This window comes from Chiloscyllium punctatum, chromosome 39 (assembly GCF_047496795.1).
Source record: "Chiloscyllium punctatum isolate Juve2018m chromosome 39, sChiPun1.3, whole genome shotgun sequence".
NCBI classification, from domain to species: domain Eukaryota; kingdom Metazoa; phylum Chordata; class Chondrichthyes; order Orectolobiformes; family Hemiscylliidae; genus Chiloscyllium; species Chiloscyllium punctatum.
In genome coordinates, this window is record NC_092777.1 from 61,074,048 (window position 1) to 61,089,863 (window position 15,816).

The following is a 15,816-nucleotide window of genomic DNA, read 5'->3' on the forward strand; positions in this document are numbered from 1 at the left end:
GAAAAACAATAATGATTTTGATTCTCCCACATTATCATTACTCTGCACTCATTATATTAGGAAATATATTTGGAAACTAAACATTTTAACATTCATGTGTATTATGTGTTGCACTGAGTGACCAATAATGCATCTTTAAAGATTTAAGGGAAAAAAGAAGAGCAAAAATCTATTTGCTTTATAAGGAAGATGACTGAACCAGAATGAATGGAAGAATGAGGACAAGGTGCATTCATTATTGTAAACAGGTGCAAAACATTGCCCATGTTGAGGCTAGTCATTATATTGATTTGCGTAGAATGAATACACCTTCCAAATATTATTGACAAAGCTAGCACAAAAAACATCTGCTATGAAAAATGGCTTTTTTATGTCATGATATCTGAAGACAATGCCCCAAGAGCCACTGATTAACCTTTTTTGGCAGGATGGAGAGAATGAAGAAGGAAATAAGCTATAGCTTTGCACTGCAGGATGTAAAATTGAAATAACGTGCTTGTTGTTAATTAGCAGCAACAATTAGTACCTGTCCAGTGCACCTGTTTTATTTTAAACCGGACATCAGTTTTGCTTTAAAATTATGAGCTCATGTTTCCTGTCACTGATGAGCACAAAACTCTTAACCTCAAAATGTTGTCTGCCATTGCATTTCTCTTTGTCTTCCACTACATGCCTAATCCCTCTTCAATTTTTCGAACATCTTTCTCTTTGAAATAATAAATAATTGAGGTATGTAGGGCTGCGTCATGAACGTAAGCAGCATTGATTCAGTTCAGTACAGGGCAGTGGAATCGAAACTGATGAATATTAGAGCAGTGCTCCACAACGCGGGTTTGTAATATACTGAAACATTAGCAAAGTTGTCGTAAACAGCAAACCTTGGCTTTATTGTTTGCATGCAGAGAGAAGGGAGGGACAGCATTACCACATTTAAGATTGAATGTGTCTACAGTGAAATGTGTTTAAAAAAAGTTCAAATTGAGACGTCCCTTGGGGTCGAATTTATTAATTGGTTTCAGTTTGAAAGTTGCCTAAGGGTTAAGTACTCTTAGAATGCCCTGCGCATGTAGAAGCATTTGAGAGTGATCTAGCCATCAGCTGTTATACAAGAGAATGTCTCTGCTTAAAATGAGCTTATATCTTTTGGTCCGAACGACATCTCGATGAAAATCAACCAAAACTGAAGAAAAATGTAAGTGACTGTTCCTAGCAGCTGTGTGGCCTGGCATCTGCTGGAAATCTGGCATCCTGCAGGCCCCTATTCATCACCTGCTTCAAAGCCAGCCTAGCTGCCTATAGTCAGAAGGCCAGGTAGGGTGCCATTGTGCACAGTCTGGGCGGATTAGTATCAAAGCAGTAGAAAGTAGGCCTCGGTTTCATACTACCATTCAAACCTAGTGAGAAGAGCTGAGGATTGGCCAAGGTCACAGTATCCAGCTTGGTAGAGACTGAGAACAGAATATTGGGGAATAGACTGCTTTATGTGTAATCATAGCGAGCTACCAGCACAGCAGGCGTCCTGCTGAACACGTAAGTCTGTTTATTTCAGAATCACGTAGCTGACAGCGAGATAATGCTCCGGCTTTCATGTAAAAACGACTGTAAATTGGTTTATTTTTGTCTGCGTGGAAATGGAACTGTAGAATCGTAACCTGCTGATTTTTCCACAAAAATAAAATCCAAATTCCATTCTGTAAAGATTTAAAAAGAAAAAACCTTTTGTGCGTGTTTTCATTGAAACCTCATTTTTAATTTGAATAGCTGCAGAAATCGGCATTTAACGGTTCAAATAAGGATTAGGTTTTACAGTTTTACAGAAATATAGTTTTAGGCCAGTTATTTCAGCAACAGGGAAATATTATAAATGTAGCCTGATTTTTATGAAAGTTGTTCATCGATTTATTGCATTTCTGCTCATACGTATTATAGAAAGAACTGGGAAAATGATCAGTTTCCAAAAATGGTGTGGGAGGGGTGGATGCTAGTGAGCAGGTATATAATGAGCAAATTCAATGGAGTGCTTTAACACCTGCAGAGGGGTGTTGGCACGATGACACAAATTCTGTTTTGCATTCTGTTAGGGTACAAAAAGAAAGGAGTATCTTTGACAAATTGATCAATTTACAAGGAATTAGAGGGAAAATGCAGCAGAAGAATTGTTGTCATGGTAATAGTGATGTGGTATTGATGAACAGGACTCTTCCTTGTCCAATCAGATAGTAGAATTGAAGCTGGAGCATGAGCAGGAGAAGACGCACCTATTCCAGCAGCACAACGCGGAAAAAGACAGCCTGGTCCGAGAGCACGAACGCGAGATTGATAACTTGGAAAAACAGCTGCGTGCCGCCATAGTGGAGCATGAAAACCAGACTCAGGAATGGAGGAAGCGAGACTCGCAGGTGAAAATGGCTGACATCTTTTTTTTTGTTTATTTTACTAAATAAAAGAAAAATCTTCCTTTAAGTATTTGCAAATATGGTAATAATGCAATTCGCTTTTGGGATATTGGAATTATGCGCCTGATCGCCGATTTAGTGGGGGCGTGCAGTCCTTCGCGTTTGAGTCTTCTAATGTCGAATAGGGATAAATAAGCTTAATCTGCAGAAACTGCAGGTTGCCAGCTTTAAAATGTCCCCTGATGCGACAGAATTTAGCCTTTCACTTTCACCTGGAGTCATGGTTCCATTATTTTGGATTTCTTCCGTTAACTGGGAATCATACTTGGTCTTTGTCATACGCGTAAGTCGAATATTCACGTTTTATCATTTATTTTTATTTTGCTCTGTGGGAAGCCATGCATTATTTTTATTCCCATCAGCCACATTTCACCCCCCTGCCCTCCCCAAATCTTCTCCCACAAATCCCTCATTTTTGCACTACTGGATATCCTGACAGTGGAGTGTTCTTGAATTTGTGCGGTTTAGACATATTGCTCTCCCCTAGAGTTTTTTTTGTTGCCTTTTTTCTCCCCCAATCCTTGAACTTAACAGTCACTGTTGGAAGCCATTTGACAGAATAACCCCCAACTGTGGACACATTTGAACCATCAAACTTACGGATGAAATGTGCATTGTCAGCATGGAAAATGATTTAGATTAGTTCTGAGCGTTTTTACAAAAAAAAACTTGCAGATGCGTTGTGTTTTTGAGCTGTAAACCTAACTCTATCAGCAGGAAGGAAAGAGGCCTGCTTGAAACCACTGCAGAAAGATTAAGGGAATGCGGTGACATTATGCTCGATGTCTGCATCTCTGGCAAGTACAGTAAAACTAGCACAAAAATAGCCTCCAATGATGCTAAAATTTTTCTGTTGATATCTGAGGGACATATGTTTGAAGAATACTGATTCAAAGAAGGACAAGTGAATTCATCGAAAGCAACCTAAAAGTTTTACTGTTTCCTTGCACATTGAATTCCATACCTCAGCAATAGATTTAAATTATTCAACACCCTAAAATATGGATGGCAGGGTCTTTTCTTTTCAACCAGTTTCAACATGTTGCCTATTCATTCCACCTGAAGGCATCCACACTACTCAGTGCATTATCTTAATTATTTTCTGTAAAACATTTTGTTATGAACAAATAAAGGGACCATAACTTCGGGGATCCCGGTTGTTTAGTGTTGAGCGTGAATATGAAATTGTTTCCAACAAAAAAGTATAAAACCCAATGCATTTGCAAGGGCGGGTCCGTAGGGCTGAGTGTCTGCATTGTGTGGACTGAGCAATTCAAAGCTTTTGAAAGATGCCAAGTTCCATACCAAATTTCCCGTTATGGGATGACGTCTGTTGGCTTCTACATACACCTGATGATTTTGTTTAAGCTCTTAGGACAGAAGACTACACTAACAGCCATTCTATTCCTTTTAAACTATAGCACTCATGAATAGAATGTTTTCATCTGCTGTTTTTAATTTACGTAATTCAAGCTTGTCAAATCGTTTACCAGGCCATATAAGTCTTCTTGTTGTGTTCCGTTAGAGCCATTGATTTTCAGCATTCATTGGCACACCATCTTGAAAAGACTGAAATTCTAATGAAATCCCAACTTCTTAAACGTTGGGCATGCAAACCTAGACAGAATGTTGGAGAAATTAATACATTATCAGAATATTTATACAGGGATTCTATCAATTGCATATTTGAGTGAATTTTATTATGAGCAGCATGAAATAAGCTTGATATTTGACAGAGAGGCAATTTTATAAGGGATCACAGGACGAATCAAAGACATTTCATTTCATCCACACCTTCCTGAAGTCACAAACGAGTGACTTGAACAATTTAGTAAATTTTTATGTGCAGATACACTATTTCATATTGCCTATGATCAGAAGGCGATTGTCCGTGAGATTCTATCTCATGTCCATCTGTTGTAAAATATGAGCTAGGTGCATATAAAATGAATGCACTGGTTCTAGTGGATGTCTTAAAATGGTATTTGCATTTGGTTTTGAGTATTATTATCTCAAGACCAACCAGTTGTCAATCAAATAATGTGATTTTATATTATTCTATTAAAGCAGTGCATTGAGGTAAAATATTTAATTCAAGTAAATATGTGAGTTAAAATATCATGGTTTGTACTTTCCCAAGCTGCTTCTATTTGCCCAAGCTGTCAAGTGGTATGGTAGAATCATTTTCAACTTGCTACTATCTTCAGTAAGATTTGTTTGATCATCCCAAATTAAATATTGAAATATAGCTGAAGGATAAATTTATTTCATTATCGTTGAGTTTTGTTGAAGAATAGCTTGATGATGTCAGGTTAGATTTATTTAACAAGTATTTGAAAATGTTTTGCTAATCTGAGAAGCGAAAAAAGAAAGAAAATTGAAGGTTGCATTGAGAAGAAGAATGTATTTTCTTGGACAGGTTGAATGGCAGTTTGAAGATTAACATTATCAATATTTTATTTTGTCTTTGGTTATGTCAGTTTGGTAGATGTGTTAACCATTGTACCTCGAACAATCTAATTTGAACTTGTTGATCCGTTAAGATTATAAAAAAGTATTTCTTTGTCCATTGAAGCTTATTCCATGTTAGAGTGTTCATGTCATGCAATCTGTCAGAGCAGATGTGGGTTGGTATCTTTAATCAAAGGATTTGCATGTTGTCAGGGAATTTTAAACGTACTTTACTTTGATAGTGGTACCCTTGCTAGTTCATAATTCTGTGTTTTTTAGTATATAAAAGTGAATCTCAGATTTAATGTAGGAGGTCTTCATTATCGAGCACTAAATCCTGACTTCGGAATGCATCAAGGAGGGGAGGATTGGAAGATTTGAATAATTGAGGGTAAAGTTCTGATCCTTTTAAACCCAAGCCAAGTTTTGATTGGGAATTTCATGATTTGGAAACACTCATGATAAATTAAATTTCAATTAATGAAAATGAATGTTCCTTTTTCCAGTACGTCTTCCGACATGAGAATGAAGAGCACGTACTTCGTGCTTGAATTTGATCACATTTTCCCAACTAAAGCATAATACAGAATGGCATACCCATTATTGTCAAGGTTTTGTGGTAAACAAGCTGAAATAGGACAAGTAGATACAAGGTGAGCAGCAGAACAAATACAAAGAGATGCCTGGCATAACTTCAAACCATGTAATATCAATGTCAAAAACAGAGACAACCTACTAGCTGGTGATATGAGCTACCAAGCAACAATATGTGGCCATGTCAAATGTTCCAAGCACCAGCACATAGCTCTCTTGAAGGAGAGTGGAGAATATGAAATACAGCAGGATGTTGATCTTAGACAGACTGATTTTGTCTGTGAACCATCCAGGAGTTATCGCCTTTTTGTATCAGTTGTAACAATCATCAGTGCATGTAATTCTCCTTCCAATAAGGTTCATTTGCTTTGAGTTTGAAGGATTATACAATCAGTTAGATAACAACTGATCTGCAGTAGTTTAGTTCATTCTGGGAATACCAATTTTATCAATGTTAATTCTGTTTTGTAAGATATTGTAAGATTTAGGTATCTATGCACTCTTTTGTTTCTTTTGTCAGCAATGTATTATCAGCAGGAAATTTCGCAATGTAAGGATGAAATATTACAACAACAGACTGTAGTACAAAGGCTAGAAATGGTGGATGCTGGAAATCTGAAGTGAAGAAACAGAAAATGTTGGTCATACTCAGCATGTCTGGCAGCCTCTGTGGTGGAAGAAACAAGAGTTAGCATTTCAAGTCTGTAAACTTTGATTGAAAACACCATCAGATTATCTTGTAGTGATGCAAGGAGAATTCTCTGATGATAAAGTAAACTGTAAATCCATCCTTTGATACTACTGTCTTCAGCGCATGAAGCGTGAGTTCACTTCGCTATACTTTCAACTCTCCCCTATGCCTTATGGTATCCTCCCTATCCACTTCAGAAATGTGGGTCTCAGTATTGCTAGAATGGAACTTCTTACCTGCAACTTTCAGCTCAAAGTAGTTTTCACCTATAAGTTTCTGCAAGTGCAAGCTAGTAATGGCTTGGTGAGGGTAGCCATGCAGTTCGGACTTCAGTCAGCCACAAAACCAACAGTCCATCCTCTTAACCAATAAGCAGGATATCTAGCATCGGCCATTTCCACCACCAATCCCACTGCCACCACCACCACACATGCATGCTTGCATACATGCTCACAGAGGTAAATAAATAATGACGCATCAATTGACACCGATATTATGCTGCCCACACCAGAATGCAGCTGAAACACTCAAGACAGTGAGAAGCCCAATGTTTTAGTGCCTTCATGAAGAAGTACAGGAGGAAAGGGACTAAAATGCCCCATGTGCATTGAGGGCATTCCCCCCGAAGCCAAGATGCCAGTCCAGTGCTCCATCAACATTACCTGCTTGACAGAACCTGGCCGCTACCTGGCTTCTCTTTGTCCTACACTCCCAACCCCTCTCCCCCACTGTTACCTGGACTCTAGGATCCCTATCCAGCATAAAAACGCAAGAATTACCTTCGTTTGCAGCCATGATCCTCTTCCAGCAATACTGGCAGCACCGGCTGTAGAGCCCTGCCTTTCAGCAGGAGGTCCTCCATTTAGGGAGTGTAGCCTCCTCCAGTGCCACAGCTGTAGGTTGTGCTTCCAATGACTGAGTCGCCTTCCAATCAACTTTTCTTCAGCTGGGAGTTGGGAAGCAAGCCATGTGACTTAATCAGGTATAGAATGAGAATGAACAGACAATGGATTAAAAAGGAAGAAACAAAGAAACAGAAGAGACTAACAAAAAATGAAGTAAGATTTGCAATGTTTTAAATTTCTGAAAGAATCTACCATATACAAGAATAAGATTCAGTAATTTAATTTTTTTCCTGATCTGTAGGGGTTGATGAAGATTAGATTAATAATAGTTGTACCACGAACAAGGTACTTATGTAAAGTGTCTATTCAATTTCTCTGCAACTTCTTTGTTCTTCATGATTCCCAAAGATGTTACCTTCTTGGTTATGCTTTTTAATTTAGCCCCAGCTGGATCTTTCCCCACACATTCCAAGTTCCTCAGCAGCACAGATGAAATATCCTGAATCTAGCTACCAAGCAGGCAACACAACCTTTGGAGCTCTCCATCCTGGCCACACAACAGTGAATAGACACTATACTATCCCCGATTACAATTAGTTTCTCTTTTGTTTACCTCCACTCCCCCCACCACCCCCCCACCCCCACCCCACACCACCCTTGAATGGCTCCCTATACTAGCATGTCAATTAAGAAAATGCAGATAGTATGGCTCTGATATGTTGTGTCCCTAGGAAGCTCCTATGTTTTATTATACTTTCCTCTGAACCATGATGTAAAAGGCTGAGGAGGATACTTGAAATATGTTTAATGTACCATTTGTACTATAATGACAGACAATTGAAGTTATTTTGTCCACTGATCTTTACACATCTCACATAGCTGAAATAAGATTTGGCAAAGCTTTTACAGGCCACTGTCAATACCATCTCAGACTGAGCACCAAGCAGTTCAAAACCACTGCTGAAGATAGCTGTTTGTTCACGAAGCTTCAGAATATAGTATGTCAAAGAATGACAGAAAGCATGTCAAGGACGTTGGTTGGTGCAAACGTCAGTCTATACACATGTGCAATTACGCAAGCAACCATATTTGGACGACCCAGTGCATCTGCCTTACAAGAATGTATTAAGCTGACTGTACAGCCTCCAAAACAGCAAAACGTTTACCTGCTGCAAAGGCACCTGCAACCAGTCTAAATAAAAGGAACGTCCCCTTTTTCCTCAGCCTTTTTGCTTTGACCTCTTGAGACTGGATCAGAAATTAAATGCAATATCATCAATGTACTTTCCATTTTTATATCAAACCAATAACATAGGTCAGGTTAGTCAAAATTTTAATTTCCTTTCCTGTTGACTAATATCAATAGCATAAGGTGGCTGGGTATATTAGAATCCTGTTGAAGTTGTCCAAGTAGAGACTTCTTGATGGTGATATATTTGAATGATTTATTATCACTGGTATCTTACAGTGAATAATCCAGTAACATAGTAAAATACAGTAAAAAGCTCCAACAATCTAGTGCCATTTTGAATAATTTAAGATTAGAAAGAATAAAAAGATATAATTAAAATAGAGTTCATCTTCATTCCGCCACCTCCGCCATGGGTTCGGAGCCTTGAGTCAGCTCAGCAATGAAACTTGCTCTACCACACCCCTTCCATCACCTCGCTGCTGCCTTCACTGGAGACACCAATGTTGGAGTCGCCATTCTTCAGGCACCATCTCTTTGCCACTGGGCCTACCTCACTGACACTGCCACTGATGCTGGGCCCCATGATAAACCCACACTCTTCCTGCTGCCAGTGCCACCTTGTTGATAACCAGCAGTTATTCTAGTGTGCATCCTGAGTGGCAGTAAATAACCAAATAGATTGTAGTGATTGTACATGTGAATTCTTGAATGATGTAAACAATTCAATGGTGTAGGTTGTGACTTGAATATATCTGCTGATGGAAGTTCTGCAGACATGAAAGCAAAGAAAGTGGGAGAATTTAGCATGGGCTTACAGCAAAGGTAGAATGCTTTAGCAGGCCAACATGCAATGACCTGCATATGTAGTGTGTCTTCCTTAAAAATATCGATCCTTGGTTAGTTTCTCTTGGGAAACTCCTTACAATACGCTACTTTTTTCTGTATCTGTTTGGGGTACCAACGATATTGTTAACCCTGGCTGACTGCTTTTGCCAGAAATGTTGCCCTGCACTCCTCAGAGATTGATACCCACAAACTGTCAAACAAGAAAACAAATTCTTGTTGATTCATACAGCAGCACCTCAGCCACGAACAAGATATTTGAGTCTGCTCTACATCACTTGACCACAGATTCTGTTTCCTGCTTCCATGAGTTTTTATTCCCAGACTTTCATTATGGGCCAGATGCTTGCTGTGAGTAATTAGATAGCTCAACCACTGAATATCTCACTAATTGGCAAAAGCTATTCTTAAAAATATTGTGGAGAATCACACATGTGGGACAGCTGAAAAGGCAGTCATGCAGTTCAGAATTTCAGTAGTGTTAAAAAAAACTAAGAAAGTGATTAAATCTATATACATAAAGAAGTGACTTGCTATTGGAAGGTAATCAGAGTGCAATATTAGAGGGGTGAGATGTAATAAAGATTAATATTACCAATGGGATAATTGTAACATGGTTGTTACTATGGCAACTGTGAGTTGTGAATTTTAATTTCTTGGATTATATATTCTCTATAATTTGAGTGTTTTTCAACTGAATATAAATATCTTCCCCAATTGTATCAAATAAAAAAACATGTTTAATGATGGGTTAGATTGGAAGGAAAAGCAATTATAAAAATAACAATTACTAAATTGCCAGTGAATTTATTCAGTATGATTTGAAGATGCATCAGAAAAGAGAAAATGTGGGCAACGTCATATGTAATGAGTATATGCCATGCACAACAGTGCTTGTGGGATTGTAAATTGACAAAGCTGGTAAATGGAATTTCAAAGTGCATTGTTTTGTCCAGTTATTTTAGGGTTAAGTATCATAATAAGATTATGTGATTTCTAACAATTGTTCAACAGCGGTTTGAGCTGACTGGATCATTAATTACTGAAGAAACCTTAAGTGGGTTGTAGTCACAGAGCTGGAGTTAATTATGTCAGTCCAGGATGTTTTTATTTTTAGTACAGTGTCATAATGGCATGAAAGAAGATCATCAGGCCCATGAAGTGCATGTTGATGGTCTGCAGCACAATCCAGTCAGTTCCATTTCCGTGCTCTATTCCTGGACCACTGGAAGTCTTTTCCGTCAAGGTTCAACAATTTCCTTTGAAAGTATTGCTCATCTTCAAAGATGAACACTTGATGGCCTAAACAATGTTTTACAAATGTTCGCCATTGGTTTTACTTTGTGCCTCTATTTATGAAGGAATGAACTGGAAATCAAGACCCACTGCTCCATAAACTGCACCAAAATTCTCAATGTCTTTTTTTTGTCACCGGTATAGTTAGTTTGCTTTATTTTATTATTGCTATCTAGATCAAGAGATTTGCACCAGGTTTCCTTCTGTTAGTTCAAAAGCAGCTTGTTTATTAGAAACAAACTTATGCTTTAACCATATAGATAATTGGTTATCAACCAAGCTATTGTGCGAAATTGAACTATATTCCCCCTTTAATCCAAATACACCACAAGCACTCATCTGCAGAACATCACAAGTGGAAAAGTAGGGTACACCTTTTGATTAAGAGACCAAACTAAAATGATAGAATGAGTTGACTTTTTCACAATTCCTTTGGTTTTCTGCTGAGATCACATTGTTGTTGGCCATAGACCAATGGGAGACCCTCAGTTCAGTAATCAGTCATTTAGATATAGATATCATGATTGAGTTAACAGCTCAGCTTTCAGTCTTTACAAGGAGATGATACATATTGATTACTGTAGCTTTCTCTGACTCTCAGGAAATACTTAACTGAGATACTTATTCAACTGGTTTTCTTTAAAGGACTTACACAGTTAATGGTAGGGCTGTCGGTAGTATTGCCGAAGAAAGAGACCAAAGGGTGCAGGTGCATAGTTCCTTGAAAGTGGAGTCACAGGTAGACAGAATGGTGAAGAAGGCATTTGACAGGTTTGTCTTCATTTTTCAGTGTATTGAGTATATGAGTTGGGACGTCATGTTGCAGCTGTACAGGACATTGGTGAAGCCACTTTTAGAATACTGTGTTCAATTCTGGTCTCCCTGCTACAGGAAATATGTTAAACTTGAAAGGGTTCAGAAAAGATTTACAGGTATGTTGCCAGTATTGGAGGGTTTGTGTTATTTGGAAAGGCTGAATAGGCTGGGGCATTTTTCCCTGGAGAATTGGAGGCTGAGGGGTGACCTTTGAAATTAAGCGGAAAGACTTAAAAGAAGCCTAACGGGCAATTACTTTTCACGCAGAAAGTGGTGCATGTATGGAAGAACATGCCAGAGGATGTGGTGGAGGCGCTTACAATTACAACATTGAAAAGGCATCTAGATGGGTATATGACTAGATTAGATTAGATTCTCTACAGTGTGGAAACAAGCTTTTCGGCCCAACAAGTCCACACTGACCCTCCAAATAGTAACCCACCCATACCCATTTCCCTCTGACTAATGAACCTAAAACTATGGGCAATTCACCTGGCCTGCACATCTTTGGACTGTGGGAGGAAACCAGAGCACCCAGGAGAATGTGCAAACTCCACACAGACAGTCGCCTGAGGCTGGAATCAAACCTGGGACCCTGGTGCTGTGAGGCAGCAGTGCTAACCACTGAGCCACCATGCCACACTGCCACCCTGAGCGGATCTAGAGGGATATGGGCCAAATGCTGGCAAATGGAACTAGATTAATTTAGAATGTCTGGTCAGCATGATGAGTTAGACCGAAGGGCCTGTTTACATACTGTATAATTCTGTAACTCTAAGGGCTATATTGTTACAGAAAGAAAGAGGGGGATAGCAGATTGCAAGCCTATCACAATTGAACAATTCTCAAGACTGTGACAAAACAGAAACCAAAAGTCCAGAGAATGTTGCTATTGTGACAATGCTACACTTTAAAAGGATATTTTGTTCTTTTTTTTGAAGAGAGATTGTAAAGCAGAGGTGCCAAACTTAAGACTTAAGTATTATTTAAATATACAACTTGTGAGGTCTTGGAGGTTTTATTTACTTGGAAGCAGCCTGGACGTGGCCTGCTCTTATAGACCAAGCATTTTAGGGTTTTCTTTACTTTAAGCAGTAGAAGCCTTTGGGATCTCAAAAGGGTTGGGGCTTCAGTGAATGATTCTGAGCTTCTGTTCTCTTTGAACCTGTTCTTGATGTTTTTCCCTCCTCAATTGGAGGGCTGTATATAAGAATCTGTATCTGAATTTGCCTTTTGCCAAGTGGGATGCTACTGTATTGGAACAGTTAATTAGTAATCGCTGCCATATCTATTATTTTGTTAAGTTTTCCAATAGTTGTTATTATTAAATCCCTCTTTCTTTTGTTTGTATTTTAACTGTATTGTTTAAATAAATTGTGTTTTGCTTATCGCTGAGTAGCTTGACCAGTTGCATCACATCTGGAACACGGCATGTCACATCTACCTATAAAATAAAAAAAAGTTAGGGTCTCAGCTAAGACAATGAGCAAAACTAACGTCATTTAAAAAATACCGTGCAAGGACTGTAACAAATACTACATTGGACAAACAGGCAGAAAACTAGCCACCAGGATACATGAACACCAACTAGCCACAAAAAGACATGACCCTCTCTCACTAGTATCCTCACATACAGATGAGGAAGGACACCACTCTGACTGGGACAACACATCCATCCTAGGATAAGCCAAACAAAGTCATGCATGAGAATTCCTAGAAGCATGGCATTCCAACCAGAACTCTATCAACAAACACATCGAGTTTGACCCCATCTACCATCCCCTGAGAAAAGGAACAGGAAGTGACTTCACCACAGGAAATAACATCACTACAGGAAATGACATCACCAACCCAAAGAAACCCAAACATATAAATAGAAAGCAGGAATTTTCAGCATTGCTTTGCCTGAGGTCCACTGAAGATGTTACCTAGTAGGGTAACGAAATGTCTGGAAATGAGCCTTTCAGCTCAGCGAGCAAACCTACATCCAAAACCTCAACCTGAGCTACAAATCTTCTCAAAACTCACTTTGTATCCTTGAATATTAAGTTCCTGGACCTCACACTTTGAATCCATGTTTCCATTATTGCCCCTACATCATACTCCCACACAGTTATTTGTGCTTGCAGCTCACCACAATTATTCACTGCACTTTATACATTTCTATCTTCCAAGCCTGTGTGCACCTTCTTAGTCTGCTGTTATAATTAAGACCATAGACATAGAAACATAGTTAGACACTTCAGCTGTTTGGATCTGTTCTGCCATTCAGTACGTTCATCAGTTCTACTGTCCTGAATTTTTCCTTATGACACTTACTTCTCATATTGGTTAAAGTAATTATCACAGCTTTGAGTGTACTTAATGACTCAATCTTGACAGCCCTCTGCAATAAAGAATTCCACAGACTCACTATCAACTAAGAATAAAAATTCTTCTTTGTTTCTGTCTTAAGTGTGTGACCCCTTATTCTGAGATTATGTCTTTGGTTCTAGATGCTCCCACAAGGGGCTTTTTTCTCTGGATCATCTGACGCTGAGGGATGATCTTATAGAGGTTTATAAAATCATGAGAGGCAGGATAGGATGAATAGTCAAGGTCATGACCCCAGGGTAGGGGAGACCAAATCTAGAGAGCATAGGTTTAATGTGAGAGAGGAAAGATTTAAAAGGAACTTAAGGAGGCAGCTTTTTCATGCAGTGGGTGGTGCTTGTATGGAAGAAGCTGTCGAAAGAAATGGTGGAGGCTGATGCAATTGCAACATTTAAAAGGCACCTGGTTGGGCATATGAATAAGAAGGGTTTAGAGGGATATGAGCCAAATACTTGCAAATGGAACTAGATTAATTTAGGATATCTGATTGGCATGGACAAATTGGACTGAAAGGTCTGATTAGTGCTGTACATCTCTATGACTATATAACCTTTCTACATCTAGCCTGTCAAGCCCTCTAAGAATCTTGTATGTTCCTCTCATTCTGCTGAATTCCAACATGTACAGGCCCATACTACTCAATTTCTCCTCCAGTTGACATTGAGATAATTAGAATCCCCCAATATCACTACACATACCCAGTATCAGCCTAGCCAAGTGAACCTTCAGTGGATTGTCTCCAATACCAGTCAATCTTTCCTTAGATAAGGAACCAAAATTGTTCAGAGCATTTCAGCTGTGATCTGACTACTGACTGGTGCTTTGTTTAGTTTCAGCAAAATCTCCCTACTTTTAAACTCCATTCTCTTTTGAAATAAAGGCCAACATTCCATTTGCCTTCCTTATGATCTGCTGAGCTTGAATGCTAATTTTCTGTGATTCATACTTGAGAACTCCCAAATCCCTTGGTTCTGTAACTTTCTCCACTTAAAAAAAAAATCGGTTTTCTCAATTCTTCCTGCCAAACCTCACATTTGCCCACTTTATTTTCCATCTGCCAAGATTTTTCCCAGCCACTAAATCTGATTGTATTCCTTTGCAAACTCTGTGTCATTCTTACCACCTGCTTTCCCACCTATTTGTGTGCTAACTGCAAACATGGTACATTCAGTTTCCTCATCAAAGTCATTAATATTGCAAATAATTGTGGCCCCAGTACTGATCCCTGTAGCAGACCACTAGCTACAGGTTACCATCCTGAAAAATTCCCCTCTTAACCCAACTTTCTTTTCTATTAATTAGCCAATTCTTTATTTATGCTGTTCCCAACACCATGAGTCATTATTAAGTAGCCTAATATGCAATGCCTTAACAAACACCTTCTGAAAATCCAAATATCTTAAATCTACTACCTCCTTTTTATCTATTCCTACTTGTTACTTCCTTAAAGAATACTAGTGAATTTGTCAGATATAATTTCACCTTCATGAAGACATACTGACTCTGTTTCCTTATTATATACATTTCTAAGTGTTTAGTTTAATACTACTTCCTTCTTTAGTACTATTCAACATGCTCATTCCTTTATACACTTTATTCCTCTTGGTTATTTCTGTGTGACCATGCCTGTTTAATTTAAACGCTTCCCACCATACTGGTGAAGCACCACAAGGGGACATTAAACAGAGCGTTATTGAAGTGTAGCCCATGCCTTTTGCATAGTTACCTCCTGCCCCAGAATGCATTGATGCTCTCTATCCTTTTATTTCTACCTCTGTACCTTTTCAAGGGAAAATATGTAGCTTTGTGATTTGACTTTTATACTATACAATATAGCAGTATTACCATTTTTATTATACATTCCTCCTTACTATAGCTAGGAGAATTTTTCTGCAGCATCATGTTTTATAAGGACCAAATTAGCCCTTGTTTTGTTTTTCCCTGTGAAATTTACAGTATGATTGCAGCCAGTTGATCCTAATCTGAGCTGATAGAGCTATAAGATTCCACCATTTAATTTCTAAAGCCTTATCAGAATTATCCTTTCCCAAAGCCATGCAGCCTTACATACCCCCTGATGCAGATATAATTAGTATAATAAACCATCTGTGGGAGTCAAAGGCTCTTTGGCACTTTTGATTTTGTGATACCTCAATTCTCTTTAAGTCTGATATCTTTATTTTTGTGATCTTTAAACATTTTTAACTAACCAAAACAATTCGTAAAATCCTTTACAGTATATTTAAAATTGTGAAATGC

At 38.5% G+C, this 15,816-nt stretch overlaps 1 protein-coding gene across 8 annotated transcripts in view; it reads left to right on the forward strand.

Annotated features, from left to right (window-relative positions):
* cep112 (centrosomal protein 112) overlaps positions 1 to 15,816 on the forward strand; it is a 577,437-nt gene that overhangs the window by 335,792 nt on the left and 225,829 nt on the right. For all 8 annotated transcript variants that reach the window (XR_011954852.1, XR_011954853.1, XM_072558882.1 and 5 more), the window contains one exon: positions 2,217 to 2,399. Coding sequence is in view for 6 of the 8 variants with exons in the window: in XM_072558882.1 (XP_072414983.1) it covers positions 2,217 to 2,399 (183 nt within the window). In the remaining 2 variants the exon portion in view is untranslated. The remainder of the gene's footprint in view (positions 1 to 2,216; positions 2,400 to 15,816) is intronic.